General features: G+C 35.7%; 1 protein-coding gene across 3 annotated transcripts in view; it reads right to left on the minus strand.

The window, feature by feature from the left end:
* The window catches only part of nphp4 (nephronophthisis 4), a gene marked incomplete in the record, with an annotated part of 156485 nt that overhangs the window by 40054 nt on the left and 99092 nt on the right, over positions 1-17339 (minus strand). For all 3 annotated transcript variants that reach the window (XM_014020399.1, XM_014020398.1, XM_014020401.1), the window contains 3 exon segments: positions 3233-3420; positions 7081-7272; positions 12859-13016. In XM_014020399.1, coding sequence (XP_013875853.1) covers positions 3233-3420; positions 7081-7272; positions 12859-13016 — 538 coding nt within the window.

Genomic DNA, 17339 nt, shown 5'->3' on the forward strand with positions numbered 1-17339 from the left:
CTACCAAGTATTGACATTATGGGTGCAAAATACTTCAAATCACAAATCCACAAATCAAGTTTCACCAGCAAAAAATCCATTTTAATTACGTGTTCTAAGGCAAGAAAAAAGGAAACATGCCATTGGAAGCGAAGACTTTCACATGGCTCTTTATCTACAGGAAAAATGTCGTAGTAAAGACAAAACATTTCTAAACATACGCAATCAAAAATTATTAAACACGCAACACGCATCAACGCTGATGATTTATGATTTAACTTTTTTTTAAGATTTATGATTTAACTAATAAAAAGTACTCAAATAATTTTTTTTGCACAACTCTCTCACTGGGCTGCCAAAAAATACATACAATACTCAGACCACATTTATATTTATTGACGTTGAGCTAAGCCAATTAAAGATACCTTTTTTTAGTTGGTACATATTTGCAACTTGGACCGATTTTGCGGAACTCTGAATTTACCACAGCAAATAAAAAGGAAAAACACAAAGTTTGATGTTCCAGCAGGTTAAAACTGAAGGGTTAGTACAGCAAAAGTGGCTGTTGCCTTAAACTCTGAACACAAGCTGAGCTGTACACAACATATTTTACATTCATGGTTTGTTTTGTTTTCCCACATTTACTTTAGATTTATTTCCTCCAAGTAAAATAAACCTAAAAGCCAGCATGCTATAGCGAACACTTAATATGTCATAATGTGACATTATAACATTCAGCCATTTACACTCACAACATAAAGCATCCTACACTCCAGAATGTTGTATAATGTTCTTCTCGTCGTTTGTTCTGAAAACAAAGAATTTTTAATCAAATGCATTTGAAATGTTTTATAAACAGCAGACATTGTGTATTTTTATAAATATTAGTGTGTAGGTGTCTGTATTTGCTAAGTCTGTGGTCACTTCATAATTGAAAGTGGAAGAGAATGAGATTGCTTATATCTTTTAATTCATTCATTTTGAAAACAAAACCTTTTTATCATCTTAGCAAGGAGGCATGGAAGCGGGAGGGGCTACACAGCATCTAGCTGTGGAGGATGAGAAATTAAAAACTCGATTTTGGTAGCTTTTACAGAGGAATTTCAATTAGATTGACAATATGAAGTGTGAAATAACAAAATTACATCTAGACAATGGATCTACTGAAGTACAGCAGCTTAAATTAGGCCATTTATATAAACATTCTAAAAGTACCACATCAAGTATGGCTGAACAGACAAAAATCCATGAACAAAATAGCTTTATAAAGCTTCATTGCTAATGAATTAAAAGTTTTCTTTGTTTGTTGCTACTCTTCCATTCACTCTAGTTGACAGACACACATTTTTGTTTCATAATAGAGATTCTTACCCCTTGGGCTGCGAGTGCCACCTTGAGAGCCTCAAAAGAACAACAGTTTTTAACTTTGGGCCATATTGATTTTGAATAAGGTGCAAGACACGTTCTCACTACTAGTAGCAGTAGTGCGCCACTCAGTTGTTTAACAACTTTTTAATATGTACAGTAGAAGAAGAAACTTAGAAATCTGCCAAGAATGGAAACCTATTTAAAATGAAAAGTAGAAGCAAAAATGAAAGTAACTTGTCAAAAAACACCAACGTTTGTCACTAATATGAAGAGCAGCTTCTGTTTTTACCATACTATATTTTAAAAGTTCAAAACATTATCAAATACAGTTGCATCTACAACTATATTTTAATTTGCACTTTAAATTAATTTTTGTAGTTTATTTTTAAACATTTTGAATGTAGAATGTATTTTAAAGAAATTTTAAACTTGTCAAAAAGCTGTTGTTACTGTTATTKTTTGTCACTAATATGAAGAGCAGCTTCTGGTTGCAAAACTTTAAAAATGCTATATTTTCATTTGTACTTTATCAAATTAATTTTTACAGTTTTTTTATTTGAAACATTTACATTAAACATTTTAATTTATTTATTTTATGCCCACAATTTTATTTTTTGAAATGTCTATTTTTGTTATAGTTTATATTAAAAAATATATACATATTTGAGCTGGTAAGCCTGAGTGGTCTTTGACTGACCTTTGTATTTGTTCAAATAATTGTTATGGGCAGGTTACAATATAAAATTTTTTGCCTCATAATCATGTCTTGTGATTATTTGACAGGAGTTTTACTGTTAAACTGTAACTGTATTTAATTTAGTTATGTTAGTTGTGATAGTTTAGTTATGATGTAAATACAATAGAAATTAAACCAAGATTTAGAATAATTATCATTTTGATCCATACATTGGTAATGTCTGACTGGGCCTCGTGCAACTTTATGTTCAACAAACTGGGCCCCGAGGTCAAAAAGGTTAAGAACCCCTGATTTAGAGCATTAAAGTGGATAACATCATTTTCTAAACTGGTTATGAACAGTGCTGCAAAATGTTGATTAAAATGCCAAATGTTTCCTCAAGGTGTTTTATATTTGTACATAAAGAGCCTATAGTTTTATCAATGATTCAGCAAGTTAAGCTTCAGTTGTCTAGCTTTTGTCTATACAGTACATATGACTATACGCTGACACAGACAGGAATATTGACAGAGTTAGACTGTAGTGTGCGTCTGGAGAACAGAGACACGTGTGTAGGCGTATGAATGGAGGGGTGTGGCGAAGGGGGTATTTGTGTGTTCAATATTGGGCTCTGTCAGAAGCTGTAATATCTCTTCCATTTCATTAGCTGCTACATGAATAGACTTGACATCAATCAGCCCCCGCTTGGCAGATTGAAAGAGAAGTGCCTAAGCATAATACAGCATCATAGAAAATCATGGAACAAACCTCCAGTTTTGTAGAAGTGACTGTATAATGGCAATGCATGGAAAAAATATACCGTTTGGCTTGTACACAAAATCTGTATCACACTTATGATTTTTAACCAGATTTGTCACAAGCTGCAGTATTTTCCTTGGATCTGCTTAGACACACAGCTTTAAAGAAGAATTTAAATACCTAATCATATGATTAACAGATTAACTGAGCAATGCCACTTCAACAAAATGCAATGTTACTCACTTCCATGAGATACATTATGTCTTAATTTCATGACAAAGGATGGTATGTCTTTGTAGGCTTGCATACACAATAACCCAGAATCCACAAAGCCCCATTCCCTGATTAAAAATCCTTATAAATGTAACCCGTATAATCCCATACACTTCATTCTACGTCACAGTTAGCTCAAACAAACACATTTAGAGTGAGATTCTTCTGAAACCTTACCAGAATGAACAGATCCATCGTTGCTGATGGAGGCCAGCACACAGGGAAGCATCTCAGTGGCTTTCTGCTGAACCTTCTCATTGCTCAAAAGTTTGAGCTGCTGTGATGTAACTGGTGGGAAGCGATAAAACTGGAAGGTAACATGGATGTTTCCAGGCCAATCAGGACCAACACCTGCTGTTGGTATTCTGTGAAATAAAAAGTATTAAAAAAAGTTTAAATTTCCTTTTATGAATTCTGATAGTTCATAGTACCAATAAAAGTAACATAGGAATAACGTAAAAACATGAATGTGTTTTGACTAAGTACTTCAAATATTTATAAATATTACCAATGATGGATTATTCTGAGGTCAATGATGAAAGTGAAGTGAAGGTTTGGAAATAACTGGGTAAGAAAATCCTTAGGAATTGGAGAATAAACCACATTTCTGCTAATGAACAATCTCAAATACATGTTAAGGTAAAAAAATGAAATGCCTTGCACATCTTACAAGAGTGGATAATTCAGCTTTACAGACACTTACACTAAAAACCTAACGTGGATGAAAAGTCAGGAATGAAAATCAATGATATAAGCAGATGTATCTAAGCCAATGATTGAGTAGATAAACTCAACACTACTTCCATGACTCAGAATAAGTGGATCTCTTTGTTTAGTCTAAAAAGGCAGCATGATAATCATATTCATACACTGATAATCTAGAAATCAGTGTATGAATGTGATTTTATCCTAGTTAACACCCACAGGTTTCCATTTTTCTTTAGTAATTATATTTAGAAAAGAAAAAAAAAGCCTCTGAGGTTTGAAAACCCATGTGTTGAATTGTTTTTCACACAAATGTCAGCCTCTGAGTGTGATTCCACACACCTGCAAATTTTCACCGCCACACTTCAGTTTTAACATTTGCACAAAAAAAAGACTCTTCAGTGAGCCCCGGTGAGCTTGCAAATTCTGTTTACCCAGAGAAAATTTGAAAATAGGAACACTTTAGGATGAACTTGTTTTTGTTTCGGGCTGATGAATACAAAACTTACTGGATTTTAAATGATGAAGTATTCAACAAGAACTTTCAAAGGGAAACAAAAGACAGGCAGGATGTGCTAAGAGCTCCCCCATGGCCAGGGACAGACTATCATAGCAGGATATTTCAAAGTGGAATCTAATGGGAACAGCGAGTGATCTCGCAGACAATCACACACTTTGATGTTGTGCTGTTAAAGTAGCTGCGATGCTCCATTGTCAAAGAGAATACAGCATTAATATTCATCCTCTAAACAGATTGATAATTACAGCACCTGAGAGAAAGAGAAATTACTGTCTTTCCGCAGGCTTCTAATTTTCCTCATTGATACTGTTGACACAGCAAAAACTGCTGCCTGCCATACCTGTTTGTCATAATTAAGAGGCAACTAAACCACTCTCGCCCCACCCTCAACTGTGTGGTTACAGATTCTTCAGATTGACTTGAAAAGAAGCAGGAAAATCAAACAAGTTCTCTATCCATCTCAACATAAAATCTAAGAAAGAAATCCATATCTCTTGTTATTACAGTAGTTATTTTGTTGCACTGTATATAGCTTATTATGTGGAAGAGTTTGAACTTGTCCACGGGCTTAAAACATTTGACAGTGAACTCTTAAAACTCACAGTTTTACAAGAAAAGGTCTCTCCATCTTGCCTGCAGTGAAGATGTGATTAAACTGCAATTCTTTATGAAATGTGTGGATAAATACACTTGCAGTATGGTCTGCCTCAAAACTTACATCAAACAGAGACATTTATGACTTCAGTGTATTGAACAACTAAAATATTTTATTTTCTTTTACTTATTCATGGACAGTATTTGATTTTTTTTTCTCTGTGCTGCTATTTATGGAGTTAAGCTACACATTTTGTAAGTTTTTTTAAAATTTATTTCAGGGCTGGAATGCCCACACTTCATATAGACACCAAAGCTAAAATGAGCAAGAGTTAAGGAGACTGGATAATTTGCATTTCCTGTGAAAATGCAGTGTGAAAGCTGAAGTATATGTTCCTGAACAGCTAAAAAGCTAAAACTAGCCTAAAATAGCTAAATAAAAATAGCTGAAATAGCTTCAATTAGCACAAAGAATCAGAATGAGCACATTTGCTGAATTAAACAGTAAGAAGCTGAAATAAAAAAATAGTGAAATTAGGTTAAAAACAGTTCTAATGAGCTAAAAAGTATAGCTAAAAACAAAGAAAACAGATGAAAAAGCTTAAAATAGCAAAAAGATGCTGATAGATAAACAAAAAAGTTCCAATTAGCAGAAGAATAGCAGAAAAGGTCAGAATGACAGAAAAATAGAAGCCGAAAGGAAGCTGAAAATAGCACAAAGGTAAAAAGTAAAATCAGAACAAAAGATAAAAGTTATAGTAAAGATTTATAAAAAAATTGAAGAGTTTTAAAGATGTAGAAGACAGAAACATGCAGTTTGAGAAAAACATGGCCAAAAAAGCAACATATCTAAAAGTATAAAAAAATAAAGTGCCAAAATTCATAGCAGGAATGTTCTAAAGGAGCCGAATGTTTTGATATGCAGTATATCCTGATGCATCTCAGTAACCCAGGTAGAAAAAAATTAAAAAGAATAAATAAGTAGGTCCTCTTGATGGGTTCTTTTTTTGTTAAACGTTTCGTCTCTCGTCCAAGAGACTTCTTCAGTCTGATGAGTTTCAGGTGAACTCAGCCTTAAAAGCACGGCCTCCACATGGTGGACAAACAGGTCAGTCACAAGCAAAAGAGGGCCATTGCTTAACAATAAAGAAGAACCCATCCAGAGGACCTACTTATTTTTTCTTTTTGGTTATGATATATAAATTATACAAATAACACAAAAACTGCAGAGAGAGATATGTGCCAAAAATCATAAAGAAATAAAAATCTAAATAGTATCTATGCTTTTTAAGAATTCACACAAATATTTGCTGACATTGCCACTTTAGAAAACAGTAATGTCTTTTAAAAGTAAAAATACTAATAAACAATAAAATACTAAGAGAGTAAGCCGGGGGCAATAGCTTCAGCCTGAAAACATGTTTTCTAGTGCTTGATCATTCCTGCTCTTTTTCTTCTTTCTACATTCAAACTCCAAAAATGTTATCTCATAGCAGATATACAACGTGTTTTGAACAAAAAAAAAGATATATCCTGACAGAGTCATATTGACCTAAGTATTATGGCTTCTTCCCAAAAAAATACTTTTCAGAGATACAAGATATACAGGTGTCTAAATCATTTTTTTCTCAGACATTTTGGAGTCTGCAACCTCAAGAGAGCCTGTGGAATATGAAATTTAGCTCCACTTCTGAAAAAAAAGAAGAAAAAATCAATTTGGGGTTTATAGGCTTTTTCTCATTTTCAATCTGTCAGAGGTCTGCTTTCAGTTATGAAATGCAAAGAATATCTGCTGGCAATTAGAAGCGTTAAATGTAATTCATTAAATCAGAAAATCTGCAATGAGAGCAGTGTTATGCATCATATGTTTCTAATCAGCAAAAAAAGTAGAAAATATTAGGTCTGCAGCTCCATGCTGAGAAATCCGTGATGAACAAGACAAATCAAAAGAATGCTGGTAGCAGGACTTTGAAGCCATTCTTCATCGACTCTGGCTTCTTGCAGATCCTGTCAGAGGATGACTGCTATATACAACACCGAAGGAAGTATTCAGGCCCTTTTGATAGGAAATATATATTTTGCACTTCTGAGTGCTTTTTGCGTGTATGTTCTTGATAGGAGTAAGTGGGATGAACTGGCAGACATTCATGCCAGGAAAGATACACTAAAATGTACCGAAGTGTAACAGAAGCACTGTTGGCCTCACCTGGTAAATGCCAAAAATTGAAACACCAGCAGGTTTCCCTGTAAAAGGTCAGTCTCTTCCCGCTGAGGATCAAAGGGCAGAGGTTCTGTGGGGTCCAGGACTTCTGCCACCTGGCCGCTGTAGTCCACAATTTCAGGAAAGCCAGCTGAGAAGAGGTGAGCCAGTGAGCTCCTGGAGCTGACCGAACAGGAACTGGAGAGGGGTTATATTGGAAAAGAAAGGTCAAATTTTCAGAAGACGAGCATTCACTAAGCTGGAAAAAAAAGTGTAACACTTTACAAACAGCAGGAGGTAATGCATTAAGTCTCTGCTGTACTGGCGTCATTAAGGTGATTTGTTTTAAATGAGACAGGAAAAATTACTTGATCTAAGTGGTATACAGCACTCGTTTATCATTTGAGTTTTATTTTTTATCACGCAACGCTTCCATACTAATTCAAGATGTTTATCTTTCGTGAGATAACGTCAACTTTATCACTTTATCCTCCCTAACTGAACCTGAATAGCAATATCCGGCTGCACGGATCATAAATGTGATGAAATGATGATTAGACAGCATACGGATGTCAGCAATATCCATCAAGCAGCATCACTGCGATAATAGTTACGGGGGAGACGGAACGGATGCCAAAGTGCTCCCTCAGGATTTTCAAGCATAATTGCCAGTTATCTCTAATCATAGTGGCCACCTGTTTTTGCACAACTATGGTAACATTCATAACGTATACTTTCAACACTGACACCAAACGCTGGTTATGAAAACACAGTGCACAGATGGCTGGCTAAAGTGCAGGCATAGAAAAATGAGCAACAATGCTATCAGAGCGCTAACACTGCCCGAGTCCATTTGGTAAACAGTTTAGCCCCCAATGATGGCTTTCTTAAAGAATGAAGCCTTGATCAAACTAATTAAGGTGACAGCAGTGAAGACGGGAGTCAAATGTGTTTTTCTTCACAGCTCTGCCAATTTCATGCTTTTTGTTTCTTCATTATTGATTAAAGTTTTATCTTAATTTAGCCTCTGTGGATTAATGTTCAAGACGTCTTTTTTTTCCGTTTCAAAAGGGGCTCAATCAGATATGCACAGCTACTTGGCTTAAACTTCTTTCAACTTTATTGTTCTTCGCAGAAAAGTGGGTCATTTCACACGGAAAACAGTCAAAAAGATGTTTTGGCTCTGAGTGAAGAGGCAAAGATGTTTCAGCCCACTGAACTGAACAACATCATGTCTGGATCCAAACGCTGGGATTGGGGAACTGTTTCAGTGCCAGATGCTTATTTACAGAACCCCCAACACCAATACAAGTTCTTGTTTCTCATTTACTGTGCTCATTATTTTGCAAAGTATTATTCCTCTTTCAGGCTACCAAATTAACAAAGCTGGCTGCAATTCCGCTGGCACTGTATTTATAAATTGTGCGCTGAATTCATCAAATTATGTCCCACAAACTCAACGTCAGAAGATATCTCTCGACAGCTCCATTAAGAATGTGGGTTTTTCACAGTATCACAAATAGGACTTACAACGTGGAATGTAAAGGTCTAATAAAACAGCTTTGATACATTGACACTGAGATGATTTTTTAAAGCTTTCTGATAATATTATTACTACTACCAAGTATTCCAATATTGCCATTAATGAGACGATTAACATTACACTAGCTAGTAACACCTTAAACTCTTAAAGAGGACATATCATGCAAAATCCCCTTTTTTAGTCCAGTGCTGCATAGATATCTTTAGATTTATATAAGGGCAGCTGTGGCAGAGAGGTTAGTGGAGTCGTCCTGAAACTGGTGGGCTGCTGGTTCGATGCCCAGTTCCAGCTGTCTCAGTTGTTGTCCCCTCTGTTGTGTCCAAACAGTGTATGAATGTGATTAGCACTGATTAATCTCCACAGATTGATTTGTGCATGCTAGCTTTGTAAAGACCTAGTAGAGTGCTGAATGAATATGTGTGTGAATGGGTAAATGAGGACACAGATTGTAGTGTAAAGCACTTTAGGTAAATAAAATAACATATCTACCCCTGAATGTAACGGGTGAGGGGGGCCTATCTTTGGTAAATTTGCTCTTGATCGAATGGCTTTCAAGGTATTCCAGGCCATATTTCAGACACAACCTAAAAGACAGACCCCCCACCATCCATTACATACTGGTGAAGAAATTTATAGTTATTAGAGGTTAGTACTGATGTTAAAAGCACATCACTATATTCTTAGGTTTTCCTTTTTATAATGTTGCCAATGTTTAATCTATTATGTTTTGATTGAAATAGGTTCAGTAACATGTCCGAATTATATAACAACACATAATTAAACGTTTTGAGAACAGTAGGTGAGAATTTTGTCTGAATGCCTGTGATTCAGCTGTAGGTCAGTAGGGGGCGAACGCAGGCATTGAAGAACCATGTATAAATTGATGAACTTCCTGGTTTTTCGCCAGTGTGGTTTCCTGTCAGCTCCGGTGACATTAAACCTCACTCAGTTCCAGAATTCTGGTGTTGTATGGTTTGATTCCTTCTACAAATCATTTTATTTAACAATAATGGGTTCAATATCAATTTCAGTTTATTGAATACATATTTTCCTTACACTGGGGTATTCAGATATGTCATTCTCCATTTTCTTTCTGAAATAAAAGTGTGTCCTGGGACTTTTGACTCACCCTATATACTGTATATAGATCACTTACAAAAGGCCCCTGAGCAATGTCCAGGGCCCATTATCTTTGTGGCTTGGTGATTGGATGACTCACAAACGTCTTCCACATTCAGCTCCATATTTTTAAAAAATGATTTTTAGACTTTTGTATTTGCTGAGGTAGCAGACATTTTCAGTCAGGATGACTCTAAAATGGATTCATTTATACCTAAAAAAAACTATTGTTTGAAGGCAGAAAGATGCTGTCATTGTATAATATAAGATCCACTTAATTTCAAATTATAGCATAAACGGTGGCGAATGAATCTTTACTTCCTGAATTTCAAAGCTAAATAATAGAAAGGGGTATTACATGTTAAAATGTTTTTCAGTTTGGTCTACAGCTAAAACCAAAATGTGTTTTTCTTTAATGCTGCAGCCGACGTTTAAAAGGGGACCTGTTGTGACCTGACACAAAGATCAATCTGCTCGACTGTGCCAGGAGCATATGAGACAGCTGGAGAATATGAATATATACATATTCATATATGTATACAGTATACTGTATATATATATGTATATATATATATATAAGAGTGATGTAAGTGAATAATAATATTTCCAGGAAATGTACAATTTCCACTGCAGGATAATGGAGTCGTGCCCACAGTATTTTATTTCTCTCAAAGCTTGAATGCCGTATTATTGTGAGGATGTTTTTAAGCAGTGATTCCAGCAGCTCTGTGAGGTCTTTCTTCCTCACAGAGCAGAGAACTGTGTGTTCACTATTCATCCCTCAGTTTTGACTGGGTAACAAGCTAATAACATTTGATGAGACTAATGGAGAAAGTCATTGGTTTTGTGGGGTTTTTCTGGTGAATAACAGCATGTTATAAAATTAGTTTTGATCCATTTAAAGTAAAGGAAAATAAGATTTATGGTTGAAGCAATATTTCAGCACACTTTGCTGTAATGTTTTTGCTCATTTTTGTCGGCGTGTGTGTTTATATCATCAACAGAAATCTTGTGAAGCACAGACACTTTCACAAAATAGTCATTGCTCTGATGACTGATGAACTTTTTTTGGTCCACCTGATTCAAAAAGGTTGCCACAACTAATCGCCCTCAACACAAATATCGTGACATTAATTTTACATCTGTTAAAGCTAAAACTTGCAACTGAGCATTGTTCGCAACACATTGTGCAACATCTTTGCTTAAACCCTCAGAAACTAAACATTAGCAAAATATCTGCACTGCATTCAGTGAAACTCAAAACATAATTGTTGAATGTTCGTCTGCTACTTTTAGAGCTGCTTCAAATCAAGACGGCTGCAACAGCAAACTGTTTAGAAAACCAAACCCCAGCTACACCTCAGTGTATTTCAGAGACATCGATCAAAAATCTAGTGTATAAGTAGCTGACAGTTGTCTACAATATTTAATTCAAGCTCTAATAGATCTTAAATGTCATATGAGATTGTGCATAACGTTACTTTGTATGTTTGATCAAGTTATAACTCCTTTATCAAAATAAAATGATTTTTATAGGTAAACTCTGACAAGAAAGGTGGAAATTTATTCAAGGAAAACTAGTTGAGTTGGTTGTTCAATAATTGAGGCACAAAACATTTAAAGTAGTTACATTGTTGATCTTCTTTTTTAATTTTAAACTGATAATTTCCAGAAGAAAAACAAATTGTTGACTAACAAGTTATAATCAATTAAACTTTTACTTTGAAAAAGCAAAAGAAAGTGTAAAGCACTTTGAGTATCCTGGTTAGACAGAAAGGCGCTACATAACTACAGTCCATTTACCATATTTTGTTTGTGTATTTTTCAACCTGTTCAGTCTTCTCTATTTTCTTTGACGTTTTCTGAACTATTACGTCACACTATTTGCAACGAAACTTCTAAAAGAAGATATAGACTTACCAACTAACCTATTTGGTAGTCTTAGTTTTCCTCTGGTTCTGGGTCAGACTCTGGCTCTAATGTAAGCCTGGATGGACAAGTCTACCATTGTTGACATATTTTCATTAATTTGTAAATATAACGTTTTTGTGCTTCTATAGTCATAAACCCCTCTATCAAACTAGAACGGACCGGTCTGGGAGCTGGAGGGGGGCGGGGTGAGAAGTGTCTCGTTTGAATTAAAAGAGACAACCTCAAAACAAGTTGATCTGCAACACATCAGGTGAAAATGGGGATTGTGGAGTTACAATAAGGAGGAATACAGACCTAAAGCATTGCAGTTTCATTTTATATAGACACCAACTGAATGATTTAAACATGAAAAATAAGAAGTTAAAAGCATGACACATCCCCTTTAAGGAAGTAACTTACTGTATTGGCGTTGACATAAATATCCAGTCCTTTGAAACAGTAGAATGTTCAAAGTGAAGCTATGGATTTATAGAGTTGATTTATGACAGTGGAAGACCCTGGATGGTGGTTACATTTCTTCTGTACCTGTATCTGCTGTACAGTGTTTTAACAAGCTAGCCCATAACTTGAGATTCGATTGTGTTTAAAATAATGGTAATTACCCACTATCTATGCCCAAACTTCTGAGGAAAGAAAATTTAAGTCCTTGAGAATAAAAATTACAAGTATTTATTTATTTATTTATTTATTTATTTATTTATTTATTTATTTATTTGTTTGTTTGTTTGTTTGTTTATCTGTTTGTTGAAAATTAGTCTGAGCTTGCTGTGTGTGCTATTAGACCTGGGCTCCTCTCAAGGGTGTAATCTAAGTCCATGCAATGATCTCAAAGATGCATGCCCCATGCAGAGAGGGTAAGAGTGGAAACGAGTTTTTGCAGTGCCTCCTGAAATTAGCTGCAAAGAAAATACCTCTAAAGAAAAGGTTAAAAAAAGATTGTCTTTGAACTATAATTTTATTGTAGTTTGAACAAAATATTTTATTAAGATTTCTGGAAATCCTGTTGGAAAAATAAAGCACAAAACGGCTGCCAAAAAGCAACAACGTGAAGAGAAAAGCTCCCCAGGGAAAACATAAAATAAAATGTCCCAAATTTTATAAGTTGAAGCAAATTTAAATGTTGTGGAGGTTTTGAACAGCGTTAAATCCTCCTGTCTTTCTTACCCCAACAGACAGTCTGAGCTACTCACCTGGGCACATTCATTCCCACAGTAAGAACAGGAGCGTGAACAGGAGTGAAGGGCAGCTCCTGAAGCTGGGCTCCTTCATCCTGCATGGAAGGTGACTCATCGTCTTCTGGTCGAAGGTCCATTTCCAGGTGGGTGATGTTGCTGACCGCTGAAAAGGCCTACAACACATCAAACGCAAGCAGTGTGCATTGACTAACAGTACATTGAATTACTGTTGTAATTACTAGGACCGATACAATACATTTAGAAACAAGCTTTGTTTTTCTTCCTTAATAAAGTGCACTTTAGTACCCATTCATTTAAACAACACAAAATAAATTTCCCTTCCTAATTGCTTGCTGATCAGACACATTTTCTGGCGAAGGCATTCGCGCTGACAAGGAATGAGTCACTGCAGTACAATTACATGCACATAAAAATCCAAAAGAGGTCTGACTTTACTGAATGTAATTGACAAGTGGATGCATAGAACTTTTATTCAAAGTAAAATTGGGTTTTGAAGGCTTGGATTAAAGAAATGAGGCAACAAGAATAAAGCGTGTTTAGGATTTGTCAAAACATATTCTGGGAATTGCTTCATACTGTGACTGCTCCAAACCCGAGCTTACAGTGGAAATTTATATCTTTATTGCACAGCAGCCATATGTCACGGAGGACATAAGGAGCTTATGGTCCTGGGTTTGCTTGGTCTGTGTCAATGTCTGCGTTGGTTTTTAGAGCCCATCTATCACATGACAGAGCACTTTAATTACTCCTGTCCATCAACATACAAATCTGTTTGGTCATCAATACATGCAGTAATGATTACAGGACTCGTTTATCAGATTGAGTCAATTAAAAGCTGCAAATATTTAGAATTCAACAAAGGCGACAAACCTTAAGATTAAATGTTTTGCAAACAAGATGACACGGAAGTCTCAGAAAATATGCTTTGATATTTTATTAAAGCGACAAAGAAAAAACTAGAGGATGTCAGAAGGAAAGGGAGTAATTTCATCATACTCACTGCTTCCAACAAGTTGTCACTCCAATTCTAACATTTTTTACTTGAAAAGCATCGCTTTGAATTTTCAAATTACAGATCAGACCTTCAGAAATTAACCCTTCACGTGCTTCGTCTGTAGTTTGATACTTGAAATTTATTGTTGCTGATTTGTATCTGTTTGATATTATGTGCTTTTTACACTTGCATTTTTTTGTACGGCACACCTTTTCAGCAAGCAGATACGTTTCAGTGTAGCCAAAACATATGTTCAGGGAATCAGAAAGCCTATCTAGCATAAATGTATCAGCTTAGATAATATACAGGATGCAACAGAGAGAATATGAAACATTCACGTCACTATCTTTTATGTAATCCAGCGCAAACAGTCATCTCCGCTGATCTGCTTTCACTCAATTTCACTTGACATTTTAATGAGGCTTTAACGTACAGCAGGTGCTCCGGCAAAACACTCATCACAGTTAACGAGATGGAGTATTTCGATGGATTTTAACATTTTTGGCTGCACATATCCCTCTATGCACTTGTTTACATCCATCCATCCATTTTCTGTACACGCTTCTTCCTTTTCAGGGTTGCGTGGGTCACTGGTGCCCATATCCAGCAGTCACAGTGCGAGGGGCGGGGTACACCCTGGACAGGTCGCAAGTCCATCACAGGGCTGCACTTGTTTACAAAATTCCATAAAAAATGAAGTTAATTTTAGTGCGACAGCAATTTCCCCAACTTTCTTAGCCATCAAGTCCAAATTTGCTTTTTTAAATCCATTAAATAATGTGTTAGATGGAGTCTACAAAGCAGATGTGGATTACCAGACACTCCAACACTGTTAAGTGCTTATGGCAGCATGTGGTGTTGTATCAAACTGCTCATAGTTTATTGATGGCTTTTTGATAGGTTTGGGTATCAAGGGACAGCAACTGATTTATGGCGCAATAAATCATAAAACACATCAGTCTTTGTAGACCGTATCTGAAAAATGTCAGTTTTTACCTTTTTATGACATTCAACAATTGTTTTTTTTTTAATTACTTATAGAACTGGATCAACTTGTTTATGTCTATAACTGCATGTGCAAACCCTTCATTTTTCTGCCTTCTGCAGTAGTTTGCAAATTATAGAAGGAAACACAAGTCACTCACAGCAGCGAGGTTCATTAAGAGATTGAGAGGTAAACATCTTTTTTTAACCATATAATTAGCAATTAGCATATGATTATTTTGTTATCTCTGGTGCTTGATCCACGTGTTCATGGATTATTCATGCAACATGATTCACAGCTAAACCTGTATGGATTTTATGAAATAAAGGAAAAATCCACTAAAACTACTGCCGTCTAGTACGTTTCTTTAGCTTTGCTGTGGTATACCAGCAGCCAGAAAAGCCCTGATGCAGTTCTTCTATACTTATGATAAATAAAGAGAACTGAAGTCTAAAAACTAAACAGATAACAGGAATTAACACTGCGGAGATCTGCAGTATAATTTACCAAGCATAATGTATTTTCTCTAAACTCTTTTTGATTCCTAAAAGATTAGGAATTGCGTGTACCCCTATCTTAAGTTACATAAGGTAAATAGAAAATAAGTTAAATATTGTTTCTGCAAAGCTAGCAATCAAAACAATTACAGCCTGGGAGCAGAAGAAATGGGAGCAGAAGATAGACGGCTGAAAGGCTCGATGGATGATAAGAAGCAACACAAACACACAAAAACATGTTTCCATTTTGTGTTGTGGATTCTTATTCTTTTAAAAAAAAAAGTCAATTTTTGAGGAGTCACTGTCACCGATAGGCCAGTGTCAAGTTGTAAAAACAAGCAAAAAAATTTTTTTTAATTATTAAATCGATATGTCACAGTCTATGTGAGTTTTATTCATGGCAACATTTAATGCATTTAATGTTAGGATTTGACGTTCTTGCAGACCCCATGGCTTTGCAGCTTTGACATGACAACAGTGGGAGCTTCGGAACATCCAAACAAATGTACGAAGCGTCTAAATTTCAGCTTAAAATTTAAAATGACAAAAACTGTTAGTCGAGCTGCAAAAACTTATCCATTTTTTGAACCTACTTGTTACACACCAGGCTTTGACTACAGTGGAGCAGCAGAAGTTTGAGACAAAAAAAAAAAGTTTTATAGTATTTTAAGTCATTATCACAAGGCCTTAAAAAATCGCAGAGATAAAAATGTTAAGTACAGTTTTTAGACAGTCTGGAACAAATAACTTTCAACTAAACATTCCTGGCATGCCTACTTGACTAGCTACTATTAGAAAACAACACAAAAGGTGTGGTAATATCCAGCCTTCTCAGTGAAAATATCTGTACGAATGTGCTGAGTCACAACACAAAATATGATCTTTCAGAGAAGACACCTCTGACAAAAATCCATCAAAGCTGCTTTGAGATTGGATGTAAAATGAAAAAGGGCATCAAAGGCCTTGCACCTCATATGTAAAAGCAAAACAACAACATTAACATCTAAACCAGTTTTAGCGTGCATTTTTTCTGCATAAGATGTATCATACGAAATGTGAAAAGTGATTTTGATAAGACTTGGGGTTAATCCCAGGATTACAACATTATGGTTTTCTCACCATTCTGCGGGATTGTACTGCTATTTTGAATGTGTTTTCCAAATATATGCATGGTTGTGGGTGAATGTGGTCTAATTTCGAAAATACAAGGCAAATTTCAAAGGCAAAATGACTGCCAGCCAATTCCCAACAGCAAGCACCCACAACAGCAGGGAACAGGTGACTCCTGCATCATTTCATGAAAATTATTCAGCAGAGGTATTAAAATCAGCACGATACAGCTGACGTCCTCAGCTTTGCTTCGGTCTACGAGCTGACTGCAATGATAAGTATGCATTAAGATGCATTAAGCTTGTTAGAAGCTGGAGCTCATCATTTACTTCCTAGTATCAGTCATTATCACTATGCTACTTCGCACAATTTAATAGAAAATGTTGCAGTGGGTCATAATCCACCTAATTAGAAGAAATCTGGAAAATATATAAAAGGAAGGAAAGTTTTAGGACACTGTTTGGATTATTGAGGTACAAAGAGTTGAAAAGTCAAGTAAAGGAATGCTGCCTCTTAATTATAAACATGAAAAAAAGCATCTGATTGAACATTTCCAGTAAATCTTTAGACAAAAAGTGTGGATCTAGAGCTCCTTTTGTAGCTTTTGAGTGTGTGTGTTAATGTTTGAGTGTTAGCAAAAGTGAAGTAAAGATTAGCAGGTCTTTGAACTCAATATTTGTGAAAATATACATATGGGCGTTTAAACTATTGTAATGTTTTGTTTTCCTGGACTTTAATGTCAACCTCGTAACTGCATGTGTCACTCCTTTTTGCTAAACGCTCGTGCATTTTCCTCAGCATGTATGCAAAGTATGAACGCAAGGCCGTAAGTGTTCTCCCGTACGTGTGTGTGTGTGTGTGTGTGTGTGTGTGTGTGTGTGTGTGTGTG

This window comes from Austrofundulus limnaeus, unplaced genomic scaffold (genome assembly GCF_001266775.1).
Source record: "Austrofundulus limnaeus strain Quisiro unplaced genomic scaffold, Austrofundulus_limnaeus-1.0 Scaffold251, whole genome shotgun sequence".
Lineage (NCBI taxonomy): Eukaryota > Metazoa > Chordata > Actinopteri > Cyprinodontiformes > Rivulidae > Austrofundulus > Austrofundulus limnaeus.